At 48.4% G+C, this 19,424-nt stretch overlaps 1 protein-coding gene across 10 annotated transcripts in view; it reads left to right on the top strand.

Moving 5' to 3' along the window:
* Positions 1-19,424, top strand: part of arfip2b (ADP-ribosylation factor interacting protein 2b) — a 59,553-nt gene that overhangs the window by 28,822 nt on the left and 11,307 nt on the right. For 6 of the 10 annotated variants that reach the window (XM_014129787.2, XM_014129785.2, XM_014129784.2 and 3 more), the window contains 5 exons: positions 4,241-4,349; positions 6,886-6,942; positions 9,979-10,094; positions 11,263-11,484; positions 12,291-12,448. In XM_014129787.2, coding sequence (XP_013985262.1) covers positions 4,241-4,349; positions 6,886-6,942; positions 9,979-10,094; positions 11,263-11,484; positions 12,291-12,448 — 662 coding nt within the window. The remainder of the gene's footprint in view (positions 1-4,240; positions 4,350-6,885; positions 6,943-9,978; positions 10,095-11,262; positions 11,485-12,290; positions 12,449-19,424) is intronic. The other 4 variants (XM_014129789.2, XM_014129788.2, XM_014129786.2 and 1 more) reach the window with 1 other exon arrangement.

Here is a 19,424-nt window from a genome sequence, read left to right as displayed (position 1 = left end):
GTCATTATGGGGTATTGTGACGTCATTATGGGGTATTGTGACGTCATTATGGGGTATTGTGACGTCATTATGGGGTATTGTGACGTCATTATGGGGTATTGTGACGTCATTATGGGGTATTGTGACGTCATTATGGGGTATTGTGACGTCATTATGGGGTATTGTGACGTCATTATGGGGTATTGTGACGTCATTATGGGGTATTGTGATGTCATTATGGGGTATTGTGTGTAGATAATAGATGTGGGGAAAAAATCTATTAAATCCATTTTTGAAAAAAGGCTGTGGGGAAAAAGTCAAGGATTGTCTGAATACTTTACGAATGCACACTATATTGACAGAGAACACAGTGCTCTACTTTCTCTTCTACACTAAGGACCAGGTTGCAGGGGAGAGGAGAGAAGAATGTTCCTATTTGAAAACCGAGAGAGAAATAAGTAGCTAGAAAAGGTTGGAGACCCCTGGTATACACACAGTTTGCAGCTCAGACGGTAACATTAGTGTGTTTGGTATTCCCTGGGTCCTGTGTGGGTTTTATTCAACAACAGCAACACTTACTGCATATCTACTGTAGCCTACATGAAGCCATCAGAATGTTTAGGCTACATTTGTTTGTAGAGAGGAAATGGTTACTTCCTTTACATTTACATTACATTTTAGTCATTTAGCAGTCGCTCTTATCCAGAGCGACTTACAGTAGTGAATGCATACATTTCATACATTTTTTTTTCTGTGCTGGCCCCCCGTGGGAATCGAACCCACAACCCTGGCGTTGCAAACACCATGCTCTACCAACTGAGCTACAGGGAAGGCTTTTCTTAGAGCAGCAGTCCCTGGGTGGGTCCAATCTCTCTCTGTCCTCTCCTCTCTGTCCCCTCTGTTTCTGTCTTCGTTCCTCTCTCTCTGTCCTCTCTCTCTCTCTCTGTCTCTCTCTCTCTCTCTCTGTCTCCTCTCTCTCTGTCCTCTCTCTCTCTCTGTCTCCTCTCTCTCTGTCCTCTCTCTCTCTCTGTGTCCCCCTCTCTGTCCTCTCTCTCTCTCTCTCTCTCTGTGTCCCCCTCTCTGTCCTCTCTCTCTCTCTCTCTCTCTGTCCCCCTCTCTGTCCTCTCTCTCTCCTCTCTCTCTGTGTCCCCCTCTCTGTCCTCTCTCTCTCTCTCTCTCTCTCTGTGTCCCCCTCTCTGTCCTCTCTCTCTCTCTCTCTCTCTCTCTGTGTCCCCCTCTCTGTCCTCTCTCTCTCTCTCTCTCTCTCTCTGTGTCCCCCCTCTCTGTCCTCTCTCTCTCCTCTCTCTCTGTGTCCCCCCTCTCTCTCCTCTCTCTCTGTGTCCCCCCTCTCTCTGTGTCCCCCCGCTCTCTGCCTCTCTCTGTGTCCCCCCGCTCTCTGCCTCTCTCTGTGTCCCCCCGCTCTCTGCCTCTCTCTGTGTCCCCCCGCTCTCTGCCTCTCTCTGTGTCCCCCCGCTCTCTGCCTCTCTCTGTGTCCCCCCGCTCTCTGCCTCTCTGTGTCCCCCCGCTCTCTCTCTCTCTCTCTGTGTCCCCCCGCTCTCTGCCTCTCTCTGTGTCCCCCCGCTCTCTGCCTCTCTCTGTGTCCCCCCGCTCTCTCTCTCTCTCTGTGTCCCCCCGCTCTCTCTCTCTCTCTGTGTCCCCCCTCTCTCTGTCTCTCTCTCTGTCCCCTCTGCATGTTTCAGCTGGTTATTTATTTATTTATTTGACCTTTTTTATTTTACCAGGCAGGTAAACTATGAACTAAAAGTATGAACTGATCCTAGATAAACTCTCTTAATGTGGGACACAAGGCTACATACTGATCTGTACACGTTGACACCCAGACTACCACATTACGTCTCTCTCCATTAGCTAGCTCTATGGGATACATGTTCTGTCTCTCCATTAGCTAGCTCTATGGGATACATGTTCTGTCTCTCCATTAGCTAGCTCTATGGGATACATGTTCTGTCTCTCCATTAGCTAGCTCTATGGGATACATGTTCTGTCTCTCCATTAGCTAGCTCTATGGGATACATGTTCTGTCTCTCCATTAGCTAGCTCTATGGGATACATGTTCTGTCTCTCCATTAGCTAGCTCTATGGGATACATGTTCTGTCTCTCCATTAGCTAGCTCTATGGGATACATGTTCTGTCTCTCCATTAGCTAGCTCTATGGGATACATGTTCTGTCTCTCCATTAGCTAGCTCTATGGGATACATGTTCTGTCTCTCCATTAGCTAGCTCTATGGGATACATGTTCTGTCTCTCCATTAGCTAGCTCTATGGGATACATGTTCTGTCTCTCCATTAGCTAGCTCTATGGGATACATGTTCTGTCTCTCCATTAGCTAGCTCTATGGGATACATGTTCTGTCTCTCCATTAGCTAGCTCTATGGGATACATGTTCTGTCTCTCCATTAGCTAGCTCTATGGGATACATGTTCTGTCTCTCCATTAGCTAGCTCTATGGGATACATGTTCTGTCTCTCCATTAGCTAGCTCTATGGGATACATGTTCTGTCTCTCCATTAGCTAGCTCTATGGGATACATGTTCTGTCTCTCCATTAGCTAGCTCTATGGGATACATGTTCTGTCTCTCCGTTAGCTAGCTCTATGGGATACATGTTCTGTCTCTCCATTAGCTAGCTCTATGGGATACATGTTCTGTCTCTCCATTAGCTAGCTCTATGGACCCCCCCCCCCTCCCCCCTAGTGGGAGTGTAGACCCCCCTCCCCCCTAGTAGGAGTGTAGACCCCCCTCCCCCCCTAGTGGGAGTGTAGACCCCCCTCCCCCCTAGTGGGAGTGTAGACCCCCCTCCCCCCTAGTGGGACTGTAGACCCCCCCTCCCCCCTAGTGGGACTGTAGACCCCCCCTCCCCCCTAGTGGGACTGTAGACCCCCCCCTCCCCCTAGTGGGACTGTAGACCCCCCCTCCCCCCTAGTGGGACTGTAGACCCCCCCCTCCCCCCTAGTGGGACTGTAGACCTCCCCCTTCCCCCCTAGTGGGACTGTAGACCTCCCCCTTCCCCCCTAGTGGGACTGTAGACCTCCCCCCTAGTGGGACTGTAGACCTCCCCCTAGTGGGACTGTAGACCCCCCCCCCCCTCCCCCTAGTGGGAGTGTAGACACCCCCTCCCCCCCTAGTGGGAGTGTAGACCCCCCCTCCCCCTAGTGGGAGTGTAGACCCCCCCTCCCCCTAGTGGGAGTGTAGACCCCCCCTCCCCCCTAGTGGGACTGTAGACCCCCCCCTCCCCCCTAGTGGGACTGTAGACCTCCCCCCTTCCCCCCTAGTGGGACTGTAGACCTCCCCCTAGTGGGACTGTAGACCTCCCCCCTAGTGGGACTGTAGACCCCCCCCCCACCTCCCCCCTAGTGGGACTGTAGACCCCCCCTCCCCCCTAGTGGGAGTGTAGACCCCCCTCCCCCCTAGTGAGACTGTAGACCTCCCCCTCCCCCCTAGTGGGACTGTAGACCTCCCCCTCCCCCCTAGTGGGACTGTAGACCTCCCCTCCCCCCTAGTGGGACTGTAGACCTCCCCCCTCCCCCCTAGTGGGATTGTAGACCCCCCCCCCCCCCCTAGTGGGACTGTAGACCCCCCCCTCCCCCCTAGTGGGATTGTAGACCCCCTCCCCCTAGTGGGAGTGTAGACCTCCCCCTCCCCCTAGTGGGAGTGTAGACCTCCCCCTCCCCCTAGTGGGAGTGTAGACCCCCCCCCCCCCCCTAGTGGGAGTGTAGACCCCCCTAGTGAGACCTGACTGACATTTGAAGGTCTTTCTGATCACCTCACGTGTTTAGTTTTAGTGTGTCAGTAATTGTCACAATGTGGTGTAGGTGTACTGAAGCTAAACTCTCCTCATGTAGGTCTCTGTCCCCTTTCTACAGACCATTAACCAACTTCAATAGACTACTGCTTCTTTAACAACTGTGTTACCCTTTGTTCTCATGTTGCCGTTCTCCTTATCTCTCTCTGTCGCTCTCTCTCCCCGTCTGTCTCTCCCCGTCTCTCTCTGTCTCTCTCTCTCTCCCCGTCTCCCCGTCTGTCTCTCTCCCCGTCTGTCTCTCTCCCCGTCTCCCCGTCTGTCTCTCCCCATCTCTCTCTGTCTCTCTCTCTCTCCCCGTCTCCCCGTCTGTCTCTCTCCCCGTCTGTCTCTCTCCCCGTCTCCCCGTCTGTCTCTCCCCATCTCTCTCTGTCTCTCTCTCTCTCCCCGTCTCCCCGTCTCTCTCTCCCCATCTCCCCGTCTCTCTCTCCGTCTCTAGGACCTACAGCAGGTGATGGTGTCGGGACCCAACCTGAATGAGACCAGTGTCGTATCCGGAGGTTACGGGGGTACAGCTGAGGGAATCATTCCTACCGCCTCCATTAAAGGTATATAACACAATCTCTTTCTCATGATCTCTCTCTCTCTGTCTGTCTCTCTCTCGTCTCTATCCCTCTATCCCACTCTTCCTCATTCTGAACGTTTTCCTCTCTTTTCTCATGACAGGTTTTCATTTTTTTTATATATTTAGATGTTTGTTAAATGCTCTCTTGACGATGATTTCCTCTCTCTCTTTCTCTCTGAATGGAGAGGAAGACTGAGAGGAAGATCAGGAGAGAGGAGAGGAGAGGAGATGGGGCAGATGGATGTAGAGGAAGACTGAGAGGAAGATCAGGAGAGAGGAGAGGGGGCAGATGGATGTAAAGGAAGACTGAGAGGGAGAGGAGAGGAGAGGGGGCAGATGGATGTAGAGGAAGACTGAGAGGAAGATCAGGAGAACGGGGAGGAGATGGGGCAGATGGATGTAGAGGAAGATCAGGAGAGAGGAGATGGGGCAGATGGATGTAAAGGAAGACTGAGAGGGAGAGGAGAGGAGAGGGGGCAGATGGATGTAGAGGAAGACTGAGAGGAAGTGATGGTGTGTCTATTGGCTAGGATCTAGTTTACTGTCTGTTCAGTAGTGATGGTGTCTCTCTATTGGCTAGGATCTAGTTTACTGTCTGTTCAGTAGTGATGGTGTCTCTCTATTGGCTAGGATCTAGTTTACTGTCTGTTCAGTAGTGATGGTGTCTCTCTATTCGCTAGGAGAATCCCAGTCCCAGATTAGCATAATATTCCAGTTCAGTGGATTAACTGCTGTTGTTGGTATGGTTACAAGGGAGGGGCTAGGGACTGAACAGGGACTAGAACAGTACCAGGGAGGGACTAGAACAGTACCAGGGAGGGGCTAGAACAGTACCAGGCAGGGGCTAGAACAGTACCAGGGAGGGACTAGAACAGTACCAGGGAGGGACTAGAACAGTACCAGGGAGGGACTAGAACAGTACCAGGGAGGGACTAGAACAGTACCAGGGAGGGACTAGAACAGTACCAGGGAGGGGCTAGAACAGTACCAGGGAGGGACTAGAACAGTACCAGGGAGGGGCTAGAGCAGTACCAGGGAGGGACTAGAACAGTACCAGGGAGGGGCTAGAACAGTACCAGGGAGGGACTAGAACAGTACCAGGGAGGGGCTAGAGCAGTACCAGGGAGGGGCTAGAACAGTACCAGGGAGGGACTAGAACAGTACCAGGGAGGGGCTAGAACAGTACCAGGGAGGGGCTAGAACAGTACCAGGGAGGGGCTAGAACAGTACCAGGGAGGGGCTAGAACAGTACCAGGGAGGGGCTAGAACAGTACCAGGGAGGGGCTAGAACAGTACCAGGGAGGGGCTAGAACAGTACCAGGGAGGGACTAGAACAGTACCAGGGAGGGACTAGAACAGTACCAGGGAGGGGCTAGAACAGTACCAGGGAGGGGCTAGAGCAGTACCAGGGAGGGGCTAGAGCAGTACCAGGGAGGGGCTAGAGCAGTACCAGGGAGGGGCTAGAGCAGTACCAGGGAGGGGCTAGAGCAGTACCAGGGAGGGGCTAGAGCAGTACCAGGGAGGGGCTAGAGCAGTACCAGGGAGGGGCTAGAGCAGTACCAGGGAGGGGCTAGAGCAGTACCAGGGAGGGGCTAGAACAGTACCAGGGAGGGGCTAGAACAGTACCAGGGAGGGGCTAGAACAGTACCAGGGAGGGGCTAGAACAGTACCAGGGAGGGGCTAGAACAGTACCAGGGAGGGGCTAGAACAGTACCAGGGAGGGGCTAGAACAGTACCAGGGAGGGGCTAGAACAGTACCAGGGAGGGGCTAGAACAGTACCAGGGAGGGGCTAGAACTGTACCAGGGAGGGGCTAGAACTGTACCAGGGAGGGGCTAGAACTGTACCAGGGAGGGGCTAGAACAGTACCAGGGAGGGGCTAGAACAGTACCAGGGAGGGGCTAGAACAGTACCAGGGAGGGGCTAGAACAGTACCAGGGAGGGGCTAGAACAGTACCAGGGAGGGGCTAGAACAGTACCAGGGAGGGGACTAGAACAGTACCAGGGAGGGGCTAGAACAGTACCAGGGAGGGACTAGAACAGTACCAGGGAGGGACTAGAACAGTACCAGGGAGGGGCTAGAACAGTACCAGGGAGGGGCTAGAACAGTACCAGGGAGGGACTAGAACAGTACCAGGGAGGGACTAGAACAGTACCAGGGAGGGGCTAGAACAGTACCAGGGAGGGGCTAGAACAGTACCAGGGAGGGACTAGAACAGTACCAGGGAGGGGCTAGAACAGTACCAGGGAGGGGCTAGAACAGTACCAGGGAGGGACTAGAACAGTACCAGGGAGGGGCTAGAGCAGTACCAGGGAGGGACTAGAACAGTACCAGGGAGGGACTAGAACAGTACCAGGGAGGGACTAGGGACTGATCAGGGTCTAGAACAGTAAGAAACTGAACTGCTTTGATTCAAACACCTCCTGCATCACTGACATGATGCACTCCTCTTTTAAGAATCAACCTCTCTCTCTCTTTATCTCTCTTTCTCTCTCTCTCTCTCTCTCTCTCTCTCTCAGGCCCTGCTGTGCGCTACAACGCTCAGTTTAACAGACGCATCCCAGTCACAGGACAAGGTGGCTCATCCATAGCTCTCATTCCTCTCTTTCACAGACTGAATTGGTTTCTCCTCTTTTGGTTTCCTCTCTGCTCCCTTGTTGTGCTGTGGGGATCATTGTCTGGAATACTGCCTCTCTTCCTCTCGTCCCGTTAAACTCTCTCTCTCTCCGTCTCTCTTTTTCAGGGGACGCTACATTTCCGTTGTTGACCTGTTTTATCCTCTCTTGGTTCCCTCTGTCTGGTGCATCAGAAGCGCTGTTCTCTCTTCTTGGTTTTCACACTCTAACGTATCTCTGTGTGAACTGTTGTTTTCCTGAGAATTTATCTGGGTTATTTTGGTTCAGACTCTTCACTGTGGTCTTTTGTAAGATGTCAATGTCTATCTTATTTCTGTCCTCTGTTGAACGAAACACACTTACGTTTAGAATAAATATCTGTTAGAGAGGTAGCCTGATCCTTTCAGAAAGAAACATCCAAGTAAACTTCACCTGATACATACTGGTGTGAATCCCAAATGTCACCCTATTCCCTACATGAAGCCCTATTGGTCCTAGTCTAAAATAGTGCACTATATAGGGAACAGGGAGCCCTTTGAGATGCAGGCTCTGACTCATCAGATCAGGTACCATTCTGTATTGACTACATGCCATCACTACTGCTGCCACTCTGTATCTGTCGCCGGGGTTTCCATCTTGTTTCCATTCTGTCTGTATTGTTCACTAATCACCATGCACTAACCATTCTGTCTTCATCTGTTCACATCCCTCTCTTTGTCTTAGTCTCGTCTCCTCACCTCGTCTCCTCACCTCGTCTCCTCACCTCGTCTCCTTTCCTCTCTTTATTCCTCTTGTCTCGTCTACTCTCCTATTTCCTCTCATCCGCTCCTCCTCTCCTCTAACCCATCCTCGGTTCAGTCCTCCATTTATTCATTCCATCCATCTGTCCTAAACCCTCATCCCTCCATATCTTCTCCTTTACTAATCATTTCTTCCCTGAGTTTGACTGAAACTTTCCTCCAACTCTACTCTACCAACCTTATCCCAGCCCGCAAAAAAATATATACCCCTGAACGGTCACTTCCTTCCTGTGACAGAATCAGACACATACCCTGACCCCAATGCCTCATACCTTACGTACCCCACCCTTACCCCTCTGCCCTATATCACTAACCCTGACCCCAATGCCTCATACCTTACGTACCCCACTCTTACCCCTCTGCCCTATATCACTAACCCTGACCCCAATGCCTCATACCTTACGTACCCCACCCTTACCCCTCTGCCCTATATCACTAACCCTGACCCCAATGCCTCATACCTTACGTACCCCACTCTTACCCCTCTGCCCTATATCACTAACCCTGACCCCAATGCCTCATACCTTACGTACCCCACTGTTACCTCTCATCCCTAACCCTGACCCCAATGCCTCATACCTTACGTACCCCACTGTTACCCCTCTGCCCTATATCACTAACCCTGACCCCAATGCCTCATACCTTACGTACCCCACTCTTACCCCTCTGCCCTACATCCCCCTAACCCTGACCCCCAACCTGACCCTACATCGTCAGTCATATATACAGCCATGTACAGGTATACCTTACCCCTTCATGAACTACTGTTTTTAGGTGAGTCAGCCAGTCAGACCTTTACCCTAACCACTGGTCCACGGTCAGTTCTTATTCCCATCCCCGCTATGGTTAAAGGGTGGACTCTGGGTAAGGGCTGATCCTAGATATGTGGTTAGTAGTGAACCTTTACCTTGAGTATCCACTCACCTCCTACTCACCTCGCCACTCTGCCTTTTCTCTCTCTCTCTCTCTCTCTCTCTCTCTCTCTCTCTCTCTCTCTCTCTCATTCACTGTCTGTCGGTTGATCACCGACTCCCACTGCTTTTCATGCTGTTACGGTGACGGAGGCGTTGTTGTTAGGACGTTGTTCTCTGAGCGAGGTGTGAGACGGTGTTTACTGTGGACTACGCTACTACGTACTATGACCTCATAAACAATGGACGTGTTCTGTCAGTATTGTCTGGATTCTGTCACTTTACCATGGAGTTTCATGTACTGTCTACTCACTCCCCCTTCTCCTCCTCCGCTTTATCTTCCTCCTTCCCCTCCTCTCCATCCCTCCCTGTCCCGCCTCCTCTTCCTCCTTCCCCTCCTCTCCATCTCTCCCTGTCCCACCTCCTTCCCCTCCTCTCCATCCCTCCCTGTCCCGCCTCCTCTTCCTCCTTCCCCTCCTCTCCATCCCTCCCTGTCCCGCCTCCTCTTCCTCCTTCCCCTCCTCTCCATCCCTCCCTGTCCCGCCTCCTCTTCCTCCTTCCCCTCCTCTCCATCCCTCCCTGTCCCGCCTCCTCTTCCTCCTTCCCCTCCTCTCCATCCCTCCCTGTCCCGCCTCCTCTTCCTCCTTCCCCTCCTCTCCATCCCTCCCTGTCCCACCTCCTCTTCCTCCTTCCCCTCCTCTCCATCCCTCCCTGACCCGCCTCCTCTTCCTCCTTCCCCTCCTCTCCATCCCTCCCTGTCCCGCCTCCTCTTCCTCCTTCCCCTCCTCTCCATCCCTCCCTGTCCCACCTCCTTCCCCTCCTCTCCATCCCTCCCTGTCCCACCTCCTCTTCTTCCTTCACCTCCTCTCCATCCCTCCCTGTCCCGCCTCCTCTTCCTCCTTCCCCTCCTCTCCATCCCTCCCTGTCCCGCCTCCTCTTCCTCCTTCCCCTCCTCTCCATCCCTCCCTGTCCCACCTCCTCTTCCTCCTTCCCCTCCTCTCCATCCCTCCCTGTCCCACCTCCTCTTCTTCCTTCACCTCCTCTCCATCCCTCCCTGTCCCGCCTCCTCTTCCTCCTTCACCTCCTCTCCATCCCTCCCTGTCCCGCCTCCTCTTCCTCCTTCCCCTCCTCTCCATCCCTCCCTGTCCCGCCTCCTCTTCCTCCTTCCCCTCCTCTCCATCCCTCCCTGTCCCGCCTCCTCTTCCTCCTTCCCCTCCTCTGCATCCCTCCCTGACCTGCCTCCTCTTCCTCCTTCCCCTCCCCTCCATCCCTCCTCCTCCTCCCAGGCTCCAGTATGCAGGACAGCAGAAGCAGCAGTTCCATGACTGCAGAGGAGTCCTCCAGAGGAGTGGCTGTAGAGAAACTGGACTTTATGAAGCAATGGGGCCTCAACACCTACAAGGTACTGTAATCCACCTCGACACCTACAAGGTACTGTAATCCACCTCAACACCTACGAGGTACTGTAATCTACCTCGACACCTACGAGGTACTGTAATCTACCTCGACACATACGAGGTACTGTAATCCACCTCGACACCTACGAGGTACTGTAATCTACCTCGACACCTACGAGGTACTGTAATCCACCTCGACACCTACGAGGTATTGTAATCTACCTCGACACCTACGAGGTACTGTAATCTACCTCGACACCTACGAGGTACTGTAATCTACCTCGACACCTACGAGGTACTGTAATCTACCTCGACACCTACGAGGTACTGTAATCTACCTCGACACCTACGAGGTACTGTAATCCACCTCGACACCTCACGAGGTACTGTAATCCACCTCGACACCTACGAGGTACTGTAATCCACCTCGACACCTACGAGGTACTGTAATCTACCTCGACACCTACGAGGTACTGTAATCTACCTCGACACCTACGAGGTACTGTAATCTACCTCGACACCTACGAGGTACTGTAATCTACCTCGACACCTACGAGGTACTGTAATCCACCTCGACACCTACGAGGTACTGTAATCCACCTCGACACCTACGAGGTACTGTAATCCACCTCGACACCTACGAGGTACTGTAATCCACCTCGACACCTACGAGGTACTGTAATCCACCTCGACACCTACGAGGTACTGTAATCCACCTCGACACCTACGAGGTACTGTAATCCACCTCGACACCTACGAGGTACCTGAACACACCTGAGTCCCATTACACAGGGGACTCAACACCTACAATATATCTGACTGAATATGTTTGGTTACCTGTGTTCACTTACCTGTGTCAGAATACCTGGGTCTGTATTTAGAATACCTAGAGCCACACATACCTCCAGTACTACACTCTACCCGTCTGTGTTCACTTACCTGTGTTTACATTAGCCATTTTAATCATTTAGCAGACGCTCTTATCCAAAACCAATTAACTAGTCTGTGTTAACTTACCTGTGAACCAATTAACTAGTCTGTGTTAACTAGGTCGTGTTAACTAGTCCGTGTTTTAATGATTTCCATCGAACTCCTCATCTCAAACACACCACCTCTCTCCCTCCTCCTCCTCCTTCTTTCTCCTTCCTTGCTTCCCTCCCTCGTTCTCTCCAGTGCACTAAACAGATGATCGCAGAGCGGTTTGGTCGTGGTTCTAGGACTGTGGATCTGGAACTGGAGGCTCAGATAGAAGTTCTCCGGGACACCAAGAGGAAGTATGAGAATGTGCTGCGATTGGCCAGAGCCCTGACCAATCACTTGTACAGCATGGTGCAGACGCAACACGCCCTCGGGGACACCTTCACCGACCTCAGCCTGAAGTCACCTGAACTACGGGTGAGAACCTGACCTATAACCTCTAGGCTAATCCCAGACCCCTAACCTCTAACCCAGAAATCACCTGAACTACGGTTAGAACATGACCTATAACCTCTAGGCTGACCCCTAACCCAGACCCATCAGCCAGAAATCACCTCTAACCCCAGACCCCTAACCTCTAACCCAGAAATCACCTGAACTACGGTTAGAACATGACCTATAACCTCTAACCCCAGACCCCTAACCCAGAAATCACCTGAACTACGGGTTAGAACCTGACCTATAACCTCTAGGCTAACCCCAGACCCCTAACCCAGAAATCACCTGAACTACGGGTTAGAACCTGACCTATAACCTCTAGGCTAACCCCAGACCCCTAACCCAGAAATCACCTGAACTACGGGTTAGAACCTGACCTATAACCTCTAGGCTAACCCCAGACCCCTAACCCAGAAATCACCTGAACTACGGGTTAGAACCTGACCCCTAACCCAGAAATCACCTGAACTACAGGTTAGAACCTGACCTCTAGGCTGACCCCTAACCCAGACCCATCAGCTAGAAATCACCTTTAACCCCTGACCTTTAATCCTGACCTTTAATCAAGAGGTAGGGCTGCCACGTAACACTGTTTGGTCTTTGGGGGCTTTAGCTCAGGTGACTTTTTTTTTTAAAAATATATTTTTTTTTAAAGCACTTTGTGACGAATCTGAAAAGTGTCATGAATACATTAGTTGATTTTTGATTTGTTGGTTGGACTGATTTGATGTATTGGTTGATCAGATTGATCAGTGTGTGTTTTAATGACCTGATGTTTCCTCCAGGATGAGTTTGGGTACAACGCAGAGACCCAGAAGTTATTATGTAAGAATGGAGAGACGCTGCTAGGAGCCATCAACTTCTTTGTGTCCAGCATCAATACGCTGGTTAACAAGACCATGGAGGACACGTTGATGACCATCAAGATGTACGAGGCTGCTAGGTAACGCTCACCGCCGTCTCCATGGCGACCGTCGAGATGTACGAGGCTGCTATGCCGTCTCCATGGCAGATCTAAAGGGAAGACCGTTCCCAGGCGGTCTGTTCCAGCCAGGCGGTACTGAGTCTGTCTGCACTTACCCTGATCTACCCCAGACACACTGACCCATATTCATGTCTAGAATAATGGATCTGTCCTTAGAGTCAGTTGTTAGGAGTTGTCTCTCGTCTCCTCTCTGTCGGGTTGGAGTTGTCTCCTCTCAATTTAATTCAATTCAAAGGGATTTATTGGCATGGGAAACATAAGTTAACATCGCCAAAGCAAGTGACATAGATAATAAACAAAAGTGAAAAGAAAAAAAAAAATGAACAGTAAACATTACACTCAAAGAAGTTCCAAAAGAATAAAGACATATTAAATGTCATATGATGTGCAAATAGTTAACGTACAAAAGGGAAAATAAATAAGCATAAATATGGGTTGTATTTACAATGGTGTTTGTTCTTCACTGGTTGCCCTTTTCTTGTGGCAACAGGTCACAAATATTGCTGCTGTGTTGGCACACTGTGGTATTTCACCCATAGATATGGGTGTTTATCAAAATTGGGTTCGTTTTCAAATTCTTTATGGGTCTGTGTACTCTGAGGGAAATATGTGTCTCTAATATGGTCATACATTTGGCAGGAGGTTAGGAAGTGCAGCTCAGTTTCCACCTCATTTTGTGGGCAGTGTGCACATAGCCTGTCTTCTCTTGAGAGCCAGGTCTGCCTACGGCAGCCTTTCTCAATAGCAAGGCTATGCTCACTGAGTCTGTATATAGTCAAAGCTTTCCTTAAGTTTGGGTCAGTCACAGTGGTCAGGTATTCTGCCACTGTGTATTCTCTGTTCAGGGCCAAATAGCATTCTAGATTGCTCTGTTTTTTTGTTAATTCTTTCCAATGTGTCAAGTAATTATTTTCATTTTCTCATGATTTGGTTGGGTCTAATTGTGTTGCTGTCCTGGGGCTCTGTGGGGTCTGTTTGTGTTTGTGAACAGAGCCCCAGGACCAGCTTACTTAGGGGACTCTTGTCCAGGTTCATCTCTCTGTAGGTGATGGCTTTGTTATGGAAGGTTTGGGAATCGCTTCCTTTTAGGTAGTGGTATAATTTAGCGGCTCTTTTCTGGATTTTGATCATTAGCGGGTGTCGGCCTAGTTCTGCTCTGCATTATTTGGTGTTTTACGTTGTACGCGGAGGATATTTTTGCAGAATTCTGCATGCAGAGTCTCAATTTAGTGTTTGTCCCATTTTGTGAATTATTGGTTGGTGAGCGGACCCCAGACCTCACAACCATAAAGAGCAATGGGTTCTATAACTGTTTCAATTATTTTTAGCCAGATCCTAATTGGTATGTCAAATTTTATGTTCCTTTTGATGGCATAGAAGGCCCTTCTTGCCTTGTCTCAGATCGTTCACAGCTTTGTGGAAGTTACCTGTGGTGCTGATGTTTAGGCCAAGGTATGTGTCGTTTTTTGTGTGCTCTAGGGCAACGGTGTCTAGATGGAATTTGTATTTGTGGTCCTGGCGACTGGACCTTTTTTGGAACACCATTATTTTTGTCTTACTGAGATTTACTGTCAGGGCCCAGGCCTGGCAGAATCTGTGCAGAAGATCTAGGTGCTGCTGTAGGCCCTCCTTGGTTGGTGACAGAAGCACCAGATCATCAGCAAACAGTAGACATTTGACTTCAGATTCTAGTAGGGTGAGGCGGGTGCTGCAGACTGTTCTAGTGCCCTCGCCAATTCGTTGATATATATGTTGAAGAGGGTGGGGCTTAAGCTGCATCCCTGTCTCACCCCACGGCCCTGTGGAAAGAAATGCGTTTTTTTTGTCTATTTTAACCGCACACTTGTTTGTGTACATGGATTTTATAATATTGTATGTTTTTCCCCAACACCACTTTCCATCAATTTGTATAGCAGACCCTCATGCCAAATTGAGTTGAAGTCTTTTTTTGAAATCAACAAAGCATGAGAAGACTTTGCCTTTTGTTTTGGTTTGTTTGTTTGTCAATTATGGTGTGCAAGGTGAATACGTGGTCTGTCGTATGATAATTTGGTAAAAAGCAAATTTGACATTTGCTCAGTATATTCTTTTCACTGAGAAAATGTATGAGTCTGCTGTTAATGATAATGCAGAGGATTTTCCCCAGGTTGCTGTTGATGCATATCCCACGGTAGTTATTGGGGTCAAATTTGACTCCACTTTTGTGGATTGGGGTGATCAGTCCTAGGTTCCAGATATTGGGGAAGATGCCAGAGCTGAGGATTGTGTTAAGGAGTTTAAGTATGGCCAATTGGAATTTGTTGTCTTTATATTTTATCATTTCATTGAGGATACCATCAACACCACAGGCCTTTTTGGGTTGGAGGGTTTGTATTTTATCCTGTAGTTCATTCAGTGTAATTGGAGAATCCAGTGGGTTCTGGTAGTCTCTAATAGTTGATTCTAAGATTTGTATTTGATCATGTATATGTTTTTGCTGTTTGTTCTTTGTTATAGAGACAAAAAGATTGGAGAAGTGGTTTACCCACACATCTCCATTGTGGATAGATAACTCTTCATGTTGTTTGTTTAGTCTTTTCCAATTTTCCCAGAAGTGGTGTCGTGTCTTTGGCTATGCCGGATTAAGTGATATGACATGCTAACCTATAAAATTCTTTCTCTGTAATTAATATTACCTGATGAAGCTAATCATGTAAATGTAATTAACTAGAAAGTCGGGACACCGCGGAAGAGTGTTTATAGAGCCGTTATCTTCCGAATAAACTCTTAAAGACCTATTTATATTTTACATCGATAGCAGTCAATATTAACCCTTATCTTATTTTCAGTCTCATAAAGAAAGTTGTAAATTCTTGGCTATCTCCACGATCCCTGGCTAACAAGTTGAATCAGCAATACAAAATTGGGTTTAATTATTTATTTACTAAATACCTAAACTAATCACACAGAATTACAAATACACAGAATACAAATGATGTCATACAGAAAACGTCCCTGGTGGACGGAACCTGTATGATGGCTGGTTACACAAAGGAAAGGGGGTTGGGCTTGAATGAAGAGCGGGAAGACTTAGGAATAAAGAAACAGCAGCTATGCTATCGTAAATACATTATCTTATGCATTCTAAATTACCGCCCATTTGGAAAAGTAAAATGCAATAAATATTTACTCTGAGCTGCGCTTCGGTAGATTGGTCGTAGATGCTGGCCGGGTTGGCCAACAGATCTTCCTGTCATCGGAAGAATGTCAATGGTGGTAAAGTGGATACGTGGTGGTATCTTCGTCTGTGGTTGTTAGACTGGATCCGTCGTCCGTCCTTTCCTAGCCCACGTCTACAGCGGCCGCTGCTAACTCAACGGCTAGGAAGTATCACTTCTATAGTGAATAAGCTCAAAGTTCATACCATTCGCCACCAAAGCTCACGCCGAGGTTGGCTTAGTTTTGTACTTGACATGTGTGTCCTTCTAACGTAGAGGCTGCAGACCTTACGTACTGGAACAATGTGGTTATCTTTTCGTCAAAGGCTTATATAGTGGAGAGGGGGAATGATGTGTTTCATCGTTTATAACCCCTGTCTCTTCACAGGGGTGGGCCACTGATCAAGCAGGGCACTTTCCTTATGAAAACCCAATTCTCTCATTTGGAAGCTAAAATTACATTTAATCTCCTAACAAACAATTTCAATATCAAACATTTAAATTGTATAACAATTCCATGTGACTCTGATAACTAGAGGGTGTATACTTTCCCAGGTACAGTTTATGTCGTCCTGTCATCAGTCATAATGTCTCAGATGACAACCGAACTGACATCCACACTCATTACGTTCCAAAGCATATTTCCAACTGGTTTTATTACCAAAATATGGTTCCTTTCCCCATTTGTTTGATGTTCCCAGACTCTCTATATTTAACACAGGCTATTCAGCAGTCCTTCAGTAGGGTCAGAGAGAGAGGGGAAGGGAGAAAGGTATTTATGGAGGGGGGGTCATAAACCTTACCCACAGGCCAATGTCATGACAGTGGTTAGATTCTATCGTTTCTTCAATTACATGGAGCTGATTTCTGATGTGCTGTTCCTTCTTTTTCCGTAGTGCATGTCTGTATTGTTTTAGTGATTCACCATAGTGAAGGCGTAGACTCAGGTTTTCTGGGTCTCTATGTTTTTGGTTAGAGAGGTTTCTCAATTTCTTTCTTAGGTTTTTGCATTCTTCATCAAACCATTTTGTCTTTGTTAATTTTCTTCGGGGGAATATAGGTACCACACCGGAGGACATTTTTCTCAGTTAATATAATTTCCTTTTGAATATCAAATCAAAATCAAATGTTTTGTCACATGCGCCGAATACTGCAACCTTACAGTGAAATGCAAGCCTCAACCAACAATACAGTAAAGATAATAAGAAATTAACGTAACAAGTAAGAGCAGTAAAATAACAATGGTGAGACTATGTACAGTGGGTACCGGTTAGTTGAGGTAATATGTACATGTTGGTAGAGTTATTAAAATGACTATGCATAGATGATAACAACAGAGAGTAGCAGCAGTATAAAAGGGGGGGGGGGGCAATGCAAAGCAAATAGTCTGGGTAGTGTCATGACGTTGCCCTGTTGGGTGAGGTTTATGACCCCCCCCCCCATAAATACCTTTCCCTCTTTTTCTCTCCACTCTACAGAATGGACTCTTGGAAAGCCCTTTGTTAACATAGAGTATGGTAACATCAAAAGGTTGGTAATGGAACAATATTTCTGTAATCCAACCAGTTGAAAGTATCTGTTGGTACTTAAAGAATATGATGTCAGATCAGTTGTTGTCTGGGACATTATTACTGATGACAAGACAACATAAATTGTGCCTTGGAAAGTCTACACATTCAGATTCACATGGAATTGTTGTGCAATTTAAATGTTTAAATATGAAACTATTTGTGAAAAGATTAAATGTAATTTTAGCCTTCTAAATGAGAGAATTGTTTTCATAAGTAAACTATGCTCAGTTGCCACGCCCAAGTGAACAGACATTGGTTGGAGAGGGATGAAACACGCCCTTCTCTTCTCCAGTATAAAAGCCCCCGTGACCCAATTCAGGTCAGACTAAGCAAACCTCAGCGTGAGCTATGGTTGCAAATGGTTGAATATCCACTCTACATAACATTTACATGAGACCAGATCACGTGGGGGTGACGATCACCACGCTGGAAGGATGAATTTCTACGAGACCAGCAAGAATACAGCACGAGCTGATTATGGCAAAATGGTATGAACTTTGAACTCTTATCCACTAAAGAAGAAGTGATGCATCCTAGAAGTCGAATTATCAGCTGCAGCTGTAAACGTACGTGGCCTGGGAAAGGACAGACAATCTCCTATGAGAACGACAGGGTACTTCAACGTGTCCACTCTACAACACTATGACCAGAAAGATTCTTCAAAGGGACAATGGTGATCTCTGCTGGGCAAACTAGTCTTCCATCTTCGACCCCATCTATCAAAGCGCAGCTCAGAGTAAATATATATTTTGCGTTTTCCTTTTCCGAATGGGCGGTTATTAGAATGCATAAGATTCTGTATTTACGGTAGCATAGCTTCTCAAGGGCCAATAGACACCCAATCCCCTTTGTCCCTCAGTCTTCCCTCTCTTTCATTCAAACCCAACACCCTTTCTTTGTGTAACCAGCCATCATATTGGTTTTGTCCGCTAGGGACTTTTTCTTTTATGACATGATTAGTAATCCATGTATGATCCATCCTGTGTATATGTAATTCTGTGATTATTTAGGTGTTTAGTAAATAAATAATGACGCCAATTTTTGTATTGCTGATTCAACTTGTTAGCCAGGGTTTATGACGATAACCAAGAATTTTACGCCGTTCAGATGAGACTGAATAAGGTGACGATTAATAATTGACTGCTATTGATATAAAAGACCATATCTTTAAGAGTTTATTCGGAAGACAGCAGCTCTATAAACACTCTTCCGTGGTGCCCCAGGTTATTAACGAGTTAATTGTTGCAGGGTTTAATTCAATCACATAAGCAATCTAACGTTAGGTAATCGATTTGATAAAATAGCTTGTAATGTAATCAGTCAGAGACACGACAGTAGCCATTTGATTAGGTGTTCAGGAGTCTTATGGCTTGGGGGTAGAAGGTGTTTAGAAGCCTCTTGGACCTAGACTTTGCGCTCCGGTACCGCTTGTCGTGTGGTAGCAGAGAGAACAGTCTATGACTAGGGCGGCTAGTCTTTGACAATTTTTAGGGCCTTCCTCTGACACCGCCTGGTATAGAGGTCCTGGATGGCAGGAAGCTTGGCCCCAGTGATGTACTGGGCCGCTCGCACTACCCTCTGTGGAGGCCGAGTAGTTGCCATATCAGGCAGTGATGCAACCAGTCAGGATGCTCTTGATAGTACAGCTGTAGAACCTTTTTGAGGATCTGAGGACCCATGCCAAATATTTTCAGTCTCCTGATGGGGAATAGGTTTTGTCGTGCCCTCTTCACGACTGTCTTGGTGTGCTTGGACCATGTTAGTTTGGTGGTGAAGTGGACACCAAGGAGCTTGAAGCGCTCAACCTGCTCCACTACAGCCCAGTTGATGAGAATGGGGGCGTGCAAGGTCCTCCTTTTCCTGTAATCCACAATCATCTCCTTTGTCTTGATCACGTTGAGGGAGAGGTTGTTGCCCTGGCACCACACGGCCAGGTCTCTGACATCCTTCCCATAGGCTGTGTCATCGGCCAACTTAATAATGGTGTTGAAGTCGTGCCTGGCCGTGCAATTATGAGTGAATAGGGAGTACAGGAGGGGACTGAGCACCCACCCCTGAGGGGCCCCTGTGTTGAGGATCAGTTTGGCAGATGTGTTGTTACTTATCCTTACCACCTGGGGGCAGCCCGTCAGGAAGTCCAGGATCCAGCTGCAGAGGGAGATGTTT

Source organism: Salmo salar, chromosome ssa11 (genome assembly GCF_905237065.1).
Source record: "Salmo salar chromosome ssa11, Ssal_v3.1, whole genome shotgun sequence".
NCBI classification, from domain to species: Eukaryota; Metazoa; Chordata; class Actinopteri; order Salmoniformes; family Salmonidae; genus Salmo; species Salmo salar.
Note: the sequence above shows the minus strand (reverse complement) of the source record. Positions and strands in the feature narration are given on the sequence as shown.